Genomic DNA, 10,742 nt, shown 5'->3' with positions numbered 1-10,742 from the left:
GTTATTAAATTAGTCAAGATAAAATCATACAAGTAGATTAGCTGCAAATTAAAGTCTAGTAGTAGGACTGGACCTGTGGCATAATACAAAGCATGTCATAGTGACACAATACATTATTATTATTATTATTATTATTATTATTATTATTATTGAATAACCAGTGTCATATATTAAATTGTGATTATTCTTTGGATGAGGTCCAAGTCTAATGTAAGAGTATAAGGTGTGAGTAGAGAGACGGGCTACAGGTCATCAGGGAAAGAGCCTCCGTTCCTCAGTAAGTGAGCAATGATTGCAATATTAATGAGCTTAGCTCAAGATAACTAATAGCTTAATGGTAGATATTGTTTAAATCATGAGCTGCAATTGTTTTAACTTTGTATTGAGATGCACACTGCCATGGCTTCTTTTTATAAGAAAAAAAAATTACTATTTATTATTATTATTATTATTATTAGTGTCTAAAAGATCCCATTATTTATTTTGACTACATTATTGCATACCCTTATTTTGATGTATCTATCTGAGGTAAAGAAGTACAGTCTGAAATAAGACTGAAATAAAACGATGTTTTCTCTCAAAAATGGTTTGGGTGGATTATAGAAAGAAAGAAAAATTAACCAATTATTTAGTTCTTGTACTGATAATAATTAACCAAAATTTCAGATTTGAGGAAAAGAATTGGGATTATTATTAAACCCATTAGTCAGCATGCAATAAATCTAAACTAATAGAACGAGATAAAGATGAAAAGTATAAATAGCTGTAATGGTAAATGTGTTAGGAAATATCTAATACACTTATTTCCATCATGTAGCCTTTATTCTCAGCTTTCTCTGAGATTTCAATCATCCTGAAAAGAGCCTTTAGAAGTTGTTAGGTGATGAAATTCAATGTATATTGCAACAGCTCCATCTAGTGGACAGTTTAATGAAATAAAAAAACAAACATTTAAAATGTAACTAAAAGGAAATAAAGACCTTCCGCTCCAGTTGACATTTTATTTCATTAAAGTTTTCATTGAAGTGTTTTTGTAAAGTTTTATAGAAATGGGGTTAACATGTAATTTCATGTGCAGAAAGCAGATTAAATAATGAAGGCAATGAGTAAATAAATGAATGTGTTTGTTGATTCTTTGCTTCAGTTCTATTCACTTGGGTTCTGGATCACTATCAGAAGATAGTCTTTGTCTGTGAATATAAAAGAAAATCAAAACTAGCATTAAACTGCATATTGTTTATTCTCACAATATAACTCTGATATGTAAAGTTGTTTACCAGGTGCCACCATGATCTCATGTTTTTTGGACCTCATGCGTAGAAAAGTGAGGTCATTCTGAGGGTCTATGTCTCGGACTGTGCTCCTTGCTTTCATAGCGAGCTGATGAAGTAAGCCTGCGTACTGCACTGTGGTGGAATTGTCCAATGTTGTTCTAATGGGAATACCTGAAAACATCACGGTCAAGGTGAGGTTTTATTGCACAACAGTGATCTTAGAAAGAAACAACCATTTTATTCAAAACACAATATAATGAAGTTCATGGATAAAGTATTAAGTTGCCCAAATGTCCAAAAATGGGATTTTAGTTATTTGCTTTGTTCATTTTTGCAAATAAATTGGATTCAGGTCAAGTGTTGTAAGGAGTTAAATAAATAAAGTACAGTTTAAGTACATTAATTATAACCTATGATGCAAGTGCTGAAGCAAATCACTGATTTCAAACCACTGATTTTACTGCTGCAAATTTTCTTTAAAAAAAAAAACCTTATCCATCATGTTCATAATGATTACATTTATGTATGATTGAGCTATTTATGGTAATTGTTATACTTTTGACTGGCCACTTGAATTGTGCTAGTTTATTTCAAACCTCAATCCCTTACAAATGTACTGTCTATAAAATATCAGTTTGAAACTAATACGTTCTATGGGTGAAAATGTCAAATAAAAAACCTGTAATAAATAGCCATGTTGATGTTGCAATAAATAATAAGCCTATTATTGTAATACACATGTGCTTATGTTTCACTTAAATCACTGTCTTGCTTCCAAATATTTTTATAAGACCCTCTGCATCTTGATGTGCATCAGTGTTGTACAGAAAAATAATTTACAATGAATAAAATAAAAGGGATTCTCTACTGTAGTGATTAAAGGGTTAAAAACAAACATGTGTTACCTTCAGCATTGACAACTATTGTCCCTATAACACCTTTGTGTGTCTGAATCCTTTTCAGTGTTTCCTCCACTTCAGCCTGGAAAACATCAAGAGAGGAAAATACAACTTACATCATGGTTTGGTAGAGAGCAACATATTTACACACTAAAGAGCTCCATTACAGACTGTCAAGCTACATCTGTCTGATCTGATCTGTCTGTCCTGTCTGATCTGTCCTGTCTGATCTGTCCTGTCTGATCTGTCCTGTCTGATCTGTTCTGTCTGTTCTGTCTGATCTGTCCTGTCTGATCTGTTCTGTCTGATCTGTTCTGTCTGATCTGATCTGTCTGTCCTGTCTGATCTGTTCTGTCTGATCTGATCTGTCTGTTCTGTCTGATCTGTTCTGTCTGATCTGTTCTGTCTGATCTGTTTGTCTGAGATCTAAATATGATTAGTTTACATATCCAGTACAAAATTCGAAACTAAACTGTACACAAAGCATTTACAAGTTAGTGAGCCTCTGTAAAGAGGTATAAGAAATTAGAGCTCATTGCTAACGCCTGTTAAAGATTACACACTTTACCATGATCCTTTCTGCACTTCCCTGTGCGTCGCTTTTGTGTTTCTGTATTGTGTCTTTTGGTTACTGCGTGGAAACGGAAGTGTGAAGCAGGAAACAGTCAAACGGTTAAAACCTTTAACGTTGAAAACATTGTTTTCTTTTCAGTTCTGAATTTTTATTTTACATCGGACAAAGATTTGTAATGTTTAGAGCGCCTACTGGTTTTATTATATGAATTGTAAGATTATTTGAATACATGTAAAATTCATTGTGAAGCCATCACAGAATCAGAATCAGAACCAGAAAGACTTTTATTGCACAGAAATTTTGTTTTAGTGTCACACGTTTCCAGTCCGCAGAAACAACAACACAGACAATAAAAATAAGATGAGAATAATAATTAACAAATAATAAATAAAACAAACAAGCATATGTAAATACAAATAGACAAAAAAGTTATTGAAAAATAAATACAAATAGACAAAATATTTTGAACTATTAAAAAAAATAAATTGAAAAATAAAGAAATTGTATGTACAGTGTGCTATAGGTGATAGAATGCAATGCATGTAAGTGCGTCCTGATCCTGTATCACTAGTGATTCAGTGCTCCAGATCCTGACCACAATAAAGTATTTACTGATGGTGGATGAATTTATAAATGTATTTTAATAATTGTATTTTAAAAACATAATAATAATAATAATAATAATAATAATAATAATAATAATAATACGTTTAAGACTTTTCTTTTGAAATTCACTTTCTTAAATTGAATGCTGCTGAGTTCACACTGTTCCAATAACTTAAAGGGTGTAAAATATATTAATGAAAGCCTTAGTGGTTTGTTTCTGTTAGTAGATTAACGTCAATGAATTGGTTTGGTTTTGGTTTTAATGGCTTTGGACAAATAGACCCGCAGAGAAAAGATGAAAAGAAAAGCATGAAACTGCTCAGTCCTGTGGAGCTGGACTCTTTGTGTACTTGTGCTGAGACTTTTAGTAAAACAGGTTTAAAACAAAAGATTGTTGCATGTTGGAGCCGAAGTGCTGCCCTCCTCATAACCGGTAAGGGTTTGTGTCTTAATGTTGTATAGTTGTGTTTATCCACACGTCATGAGCTGTAATGTCTCCCTTGCAGGTGAGCACCAGTGTGTCTGTGTACATGGAGCTGACAGCAGTGGGTTGGTGTCAGAGAGTGAAGGATGTCAGGATGTGCTGATCACTGAGAGCTGTTTAACCCTCAGATTTACTCACACTGTCCAGTGCTGGAGTTTACACAGACATGGAAGAGCACTTGTTTGGTGTGACGAACTAAACACAGCTGAAAAGACTGGTAATGTGATTATAAACGCTGAAAAGACTGGTAATGTGATTATAAACAGTGAAAAGACTGGTAATGTGTTTATAAACAGTGAAAAGACTGGTAATGTGTTTATAAACGCTGAAAAGACTGGTAATGTGTTTATAAACGCTGAAAAGACTGGTAATGTGATTATAAACAGTGCTGTATGTTTTGAAGGCATCCCAAGTCTCTTAGATAAGTAGAGTATTGATACGTAAACCTTTAACTATAAAAATAAATTCCACTAATCCACCTAGTCATATAGTAAGCTAATTAGTAATATTTGTACAATGGTATTCTGGTTATTTTCTGAAACCCTAGAGCTTTTTATTCTAGAGAATTACACAAACAGAACACATTTGGTCCAAGTTCATGTGATTTACTTACTGTGGTTTAGGTTAAGCCCATTCAAAGCAAATCAAGCAACCAAACTGGCTATCCATCCATCCATCCATTTCCTGTACCACTTATCCATACATAGGGTTGCAGGTAACCTGGAGCCTATGCCAGGGTGCGATTTCTCTCTATTTTGCTCTCTCAAACACACACACACACACTCACACTATGGACCATTTAGAAATGTCTTTGGACTGGGGTAAGAAACCCCCAAAGCATGAGGAGAACATGCAAACTACATAAACTCTAGGGCCGAGGCAGGAATAGAACCCTCAACCCTGGAGGTGTGAGGCAATGGTGCTAAACGCCAGGCCACCATGTTCCCATCCTCAAACTAGCTAATATGCTAATATTTAAAAGTTCAATAATACATCTATTATTTTTCATGAGTGGGATGTGGTGTATAGTACAGTAACATCTGTTTATGTCACAGACACACTGCTTATGCTTACTGGACCCCACTTTGAGAATTCTTGGCTTGGAGCGTTCATTCATTATCTTCAGTAACCCTGCTCAGGGTTGTGGTGGATCTGGAGTCTGTTGCAGGAATGCTGGGCAGAAGATGCACTGGATATGACAGCATTCCCTGACACAGAGCCAGACTATTACCATCAGTGTGGCATGAATGGCTGAAAATCCTCATAGACTTTAGGTCAGAGATAAACAATTCCAGTCATTTAGAGCCTTCATTAAGGCCTTCTTTGTATGGAGTTGTTCCCCTGATGTCTTATTAGCTGTTTAAAAACACAGACTGGCTGCTGGAGGTCCCTCGGTGCTGGAACGGTGGTGTTCTAAAAAGTAAAAGCATTGTATGCAAATTGCATTGGATGTTTTAGTATTTCCACAGCCCATATCTAACTGTTGTGTTTATTCAATTGAAAAGGGAATGCTCTTCTGTTACCACTGGTCCCAGGGGGATATATAGCCTCCAAGCCTCCATTTTTTCGCCCCCTACCTACCCAACTGCGGTCAGTGAGCCTGGCACTGGGCACCGAGCACGCTGTTCTACTCACAGCCTCTGGGACTGTGTACACCTGGGGACATGGCAGGTAATATATCCAAAATATCAAATATCCTGAGGGAAAAAGATCTAATTTCCTGATTTAATGAAAGAATAACTAATACTAAATAAACAGCATTTAATCAAGTACCTGCCCACAGCACTGTTGAATTCTAAAAATCTAACTGATCAGAAGGTGTTGATTCATTTTGTATTAATGTGCTTATTTCCATATTATCATGAATTGATCGAATCGTTCTGTAAGGATCGATTTGTTTAACATTTATGATTGCAGTGCAAGGTGTCAGCACTTTCTAACAGTCAGTAAGTTTTCCTCCATGGGAACGATTTCAGTAGAGGGGAGATTGTGCTTTGTTATTCCTAGGTAATATGATAAACTGCATTTTTCCTCTTTTTCATAACTTCAGGATGGAGCAAAGAGTTTTTCTAGCTGCTATGACAAAAAATAAAAAGAAATTTGTCTTATAACAATAATGTAATTGGTTAATTTAATGCCGTTAAAGAGCAATAATACATACCATCCTGTCATTTTTTTTCTCTAATAGCAGTACACCCATTCATGCATTATTTCTTAATCATTAATGTTGCAACCTTTTGACTTTTTGCATACTTATAAATGGTTTATACACTGCTCCTGGTTGCATTGCTTCTGTATTCCTGCATTTTCTTGCTTACTTAAAGCATACTGTTGAATGTTTGAGATGATTGTAAAGTTGGCATGGCTTGTCTTGTTCCTTTGGCAGTCATGGTCAGTTGGGTCATGGCACTCTGGTGTCAGAGGATGAGCCTCGAGCAGTAGAGGCTCTGTGGGGAGTCCCGATGAAATCTGTTGCTGCAGGCGGCTGGCATTCAGCATGCATCAGTGGTGAGAATAAAATATTCCAATAGTGCAATAGAGACACAAGTCTGCATAGACTTTTATTAGAACTGTGGATTACAGGCACTCTTTAATATGAAATTTAAAAAAGTTCTTATACACAGATATTTTACACATTCTACAAGGGAATTTTTTTTTAAATTCTTTTTCATTTCACTTTATACGAGTTGCAGTGGTTCAAGAAAAAATAAGTTACATGTGCTTAATGATTATTAAAGCTTAACATGTAGATGAGAATTACAATGATGAATTATCATTTCTGTTGAAATTGTCAAATATGTTGCAGTGATTTTCTCAAAACACATCATTACCTAAACTATTCATTTTAACGGGTGTTTGGGGTGAGGTGTTGATTTGATGCATAACATCACCCTAACTCTTACCTACAATAAGGATTTACTCAGACTTTGATATTTTTGTCACTTGGCTCAATTATTATGGTTTATGGTGAGCCAATTACAGGAACAATCCAAACATTGTTTATTCTGGGTCATGGGTGACACTTATGTGTAGATGGGAGAAGCTAAACTGACTTGTACACTGAGCCAAAGGCTGTTGAACAATGAAGATTTAGGAGTACATTTTCAACCATGCACAGATTTTTCTTCTTTTTTTTTATTTGTTTCATTTAATTATGTACCAAAGCAAAATACTTTTTTAAAAAAATCCTGTGTGGAAACATCCTACAATGCTGCAAAAGCCACATGTGTTCATGAACACAGCTGGAGGAGATCTGTACGTATGGGGTTGGAATGAGAGCGGACAAATTGGCCTGCCGTCAAAAGGCCTCAGAGAAGAGCGTCAGAGTGGGGAAGAAAGAATTGGTGAGTCAGGCCAAAACTCTTCTCCATGCACATGAACATCTCTCACTCCTCCGCTCTACCTATGCCAGTGTGTGTTTTTCTTTTTGATATGTGCATGTTTCTCTATAGAACAAGACAAACTGAAGGGGAGCAAAAAGGAAAATGAGGGCACTGCTGATGTGTTTATCTCAATTCAAGCGTTCCCTGCCCTGGTGGATGTATCAGAAGCATCTGAAATTAAGAAGGTCAGCTGTGGATCCCGCCACACAGCGGCCATCACCAGTAAGACTCTGTAACGTCTCTTTCCTGTTGTTTAGATTTTGAGTCTTTAGAATATTATGGTGTTGGAATTATTTAAATATATTTATTTTTTAGGCACTGGTGATCTCTTCACCTGGGGATGGGGTAAGACATTTTACTTTTTAGTAAGATTTGTAAGGTTTAGTACTAGTTTGTGGACTGTTCAATTTGGTGGCCTGATCTGATGAGCTTCACTTTGCTTTCCAAAACAGGTCTCTATGGCCAGTTGGGTCATGGTTCAAGATGCAGTTCAGATGAACCAAAGATTGTGGAGTTTTTCTCCAATGGTAAAATGAGTGTGGAGGATGTTATCTGTGGATCATGGAACACATTTGTGGCAGCAGTTCCAAAGGAGCGTGTCCCATCATGACTCATATATAGATAAATCTCTTTCTTAAGGACTTTTCCCTTTTGTCTTAAAACTGAATAATAAAAAGTTCATCACAAAAAAATAAAATAAAGGGAAAATACAATCTATTATCAAATATACAAATATCTGTTTAAACAAACAAGTGAGTTTTAGACATAAACGGAGATATTGAAAATATTTGCAACTACAAAGGCAGTTGAAATAGAGATACTGGAAACAACAACCAAAATTACAATTAACATGTTAACATATTAGGAATGTTGGCTGAAGAGCAAAGTGCACACATGTTGAAAATGAGCTGGACATAAAAATGTCTCTTGTTCTCAGTAGTCTTCACAACACAATCTTGAAAGAACTGGAAAGTATAATGTTCAGTTACTAAGTGGCACAGGAATGTACCTGGAGGTAAATGATCAAATACAGTAAAGCTACGTTTCTTACCTAACAAAATCTGGCGACCTGGAGATAACATGCTGAAATTCAGAGAGGTTTACAGTCCCATCTTTATCAATGTCTGATTCCTCAAGAATCTGTAAAGTAAACGTTGTGCTCATTAGAAGAGTAGGCAGCATTTGCAGGCAAGAAAAAAGGTCTAAAAACGATGTTAGAATTGTGTGTGTGCACAGCATATTCACATTATTTATGAGCTGACTCATTTCCTCAGGAGTAAGTCTCGTGTCTGCAGACTCCCCAGTCAGACAATTCACCAACTTCTCGAGATCTCCATGATCAAGTGTGCCATCATCGTCAAAATCTGTAATGATTCAAGAACACAATCAATTCTTAACATTTATTTCATGACAAATTACATTTTTTAAAATTGCTTTTGTTTAGGATCACATTTAGCTCACATATAAGGCCTCTATTTGTAGTTAGTTAAGCGTTAAAAGAAGAAAGTGAGTTTGATATGGTTGTTGCTGACATAACAGTTTTGAAATTTACAGAAACTGCTGGGTTTTTCACACACAATGATCTCAAGAGTATACACACAATAGTGTTTATTACACAGCAGTTTCAGAAATAGCCTGTCTGACAGAGTACATTTTCCCCCATTATGACTTATGACTGAAGGCTAACTGAAGCTCTTGTCCTGTAACTGCATCATTTCTTGCAGTGTTCCTAATAAAGTGGGCAGTAAGTATTGGCCAGTATTTTCAGTGACATACATGGTTAGATGGTGTGTATATATCAAACCGTACCAAAAATTCTGAAAGCATAGTGTGATTTGATTTCAAGCGTAGCTGAATCGCTAAAGGCACTCAGGAGATCCAAGAAGTCTTCAAAGCATAAGCTCCCATCCTTTGTGTCTGAGGTGGAGAAGACATGGCAGATCCTTCTTCGAAAGGGATTGGACTAGATTGTAGGCAAAGATTTGCACAAAATTATCCACAGATGTTGGGGGTATGCATACATATAAATAACAAAGGTCTTTCAAATAACATAAATACGTAAGGGGGTTACGATAAATATGATTATCAAAGGCTGCTGAATATTATCTGGCAAAGATGGATTTCAGTTATGGTTCAGGTTACATTGTGATCATCTGATAACAATGTAAGATGGATTTCAGTTATGGTTCAGGTTACATTGTGATCATCTGATAACTAAAAATTCAATCCCTGTACATCAGTAATGTTCATCTAAATGGGTGATATCGTTGTCTTTGCACTAATACACCTTCAGCTTATCATACTGACCCATACAGAGTATATGTGCATCATCATCATGAGTAATGTCACCTGAAACACAAATAAACCCGTTCCTGATGTTTTTACTCACCTTGAGCTCCGGCAACGTACAAATTTTATTCAGTGGTACCCTGGAACCGACTTGTTGCCTGTCATTTCTGTCCAGGAGCTCAGTGAATCTTTTATGTGCCCTTGATTGTTGAAACACAAACAGTAAAACGCATGACTCTGGTGTATTGTAACGATACACCAACATGTCCGTATTCACTAGCAGCTCATGTCCCATAATGTATCATATAAGTCATACATTAACTACAACAAAGTTCTTATCAGTTATTAGTGACGTAAACTTCAAATAATTTCTTAACAGGCTATAAGTCAGAATGAGACTGTATTTGGGTGCATGGGGCAGATTAAAAGTTTGTTTTACTTACAGCAGTATTTCCTGTTTAGTGAGGAACGTGAGCTCCTAAACAAACAAAGTGACATCATTAAACGGTGTCAATTTACCTTTAACCGTCAGCTGATGAGTTATTATCGGAAACCATTTTCTCTGGACGGATTTATGAAAACGAGCTCCATAAAACAAAGAACAAGTTGTTTTTAAAAAATAAATAACTAACTAAATAAAAAAAAAAAATATGCGAGAAAACAAACGGTGGTCGTAACCTAACACCAACATGTTCCACTTTGTAATATGTACTAGCTTTCGATGCTAACATGCAGTTAACTTGGCTAGTTTTCTAACATGCCCAGTAACCACAAAACAAATATAAGTATAATAATTTAATACCTGATACTCCGACAACTGATCCTTTGGTAATTTAGTTGCTGTGTTACCCATAATATTAAAAGCCTTAGTTGTCAGACGACGGTAGGTCTGTTATGGTTATTTTTCACAAACAAACTTTACAACTGAGGCGAACTTCACTTCCTCTTCCTGCCTACGTGTGAGTTTCCTTGGAAACGTATTTGCATAGAATTACGAAGTTCACAGATAATAAAAATACGCCTTTGTTCATTTCTAATTGTTTTATAATAGACATTTCCCTATGTACACAATAGCATGTAATAGCAATAAACAAGTGAACACGTGTATAAGTACTGTAACGTCTTACCAGTGAATAACATATAATCCACTTTATCTGCTCATCCCTGGTGCTTTAAACAAATACATGAATAAAATAGAATTGAGGGAGGATTTAACTGACCTGAAGGTTATGA

General features: G+C 35.7%; 3 protein-coding genes across 3 annotated transcripts; 1 reads left to right on the top strand and 2 right to left on the bottom strand.

Annotated features, from left to right (window-relative positions):
* Window positions 1-987: 987 nt before the first annotated feature.
* dynlrb2 (dynein light chain roadblock-type 2) lies at window positions 988-2,898 on the bottom strand. Its single transcript, XM_027173038.2, has 4 exons — window positions 2,742-2,898; window positions 2,180-2,255; window positions 1,278-1,445; window positions 988-1,190 (listed from the first exon to the last, which is right to left on the bottom strand). Exons 1-4 carry the CDS (start codon window positions 2,742-2,744, stop codon window positions 1,147-1,149), a joined length of 291 nt encoding a protein of 96 aa, XP_027028839.1. The 5' UTR covers window positions 2,745-2,898; the 3' UTR covers window positions 988-1,146.
* Window positions 2,899-3,491: 593 nt separating this feature from the next.
* Window positions 3,492-8,187, top strand: LOC113659967 (RCC1 domain-containing protein 1). Its single transcript, XM_027173075.2, has 8 exons — window positions 3,492-3,786; window positions 3,860-4,054; window positions 5,343-5,508; window positions 6,224-6,345; window positions 7,080-7,181; window positions 7,290-7,442; window positions 7,536-7,565; window positions 7,673-8,187. The coding sequence occupies exons 1-8, from the start codon at window positions 3,591-3,593 to the stop codon at window positions 7,828-7,830; spliced, it is 1,122 nt and encodes a 373-aa protein (XP_027028876.1). The 5' UTR covers window positions 3,492-3,590; the 3' UTR covers window positions 7,831-8,187.
* Window positions 6,386-10,474, bottom strand: cib1 (calcium and integrin binding 1 (calmyrin)). Its single transcript, XM_027173077.2, has 7 exons — window positions 10,312-10,474; window positions 9,953-9,987; window positions 9,610-9,709; window positions 9,030-9,183; window positions 8,466-8,584; window positions 8,272-8,360; window positions 6,386-8,185 (listed from the first exon to the last, which is right to left on the bottom strand). Exons 1-7 carry the CDS (start codon window positions 10,360-10,362, stop codon window positions 8,164-8,166), a joined length of 570 nt encoding a protein of 189 aa, XP_027028878.1. The 5' UTR covers window positions 10,363-10,474; the 3' UTR covers window positions 6,386-8,163.
* Window positions 10,475-10,742: the final 268 nt, after the last annotated feature.

The sequence above is a fragment of the Tachysurus fulvidraco genome, chromosome 10 (genome assembly GCF_022655615.1).
Source record: "Tachysurus fulvidraco isolate hzauxx_2018 chromosome 10, HZAU_PFXX_2.0, whole genome shotgun sequence".
Classification (NCBI taxonomy): Eukaryota; Metazoa; Chordata; class Actinopteri; order Siluriformes; family Bagridae; genus Tachysurus; species Tachysurus fulvidraco.
This window is presented reverse-complemented; position numbering and strand designations above follow the sequence as displayed.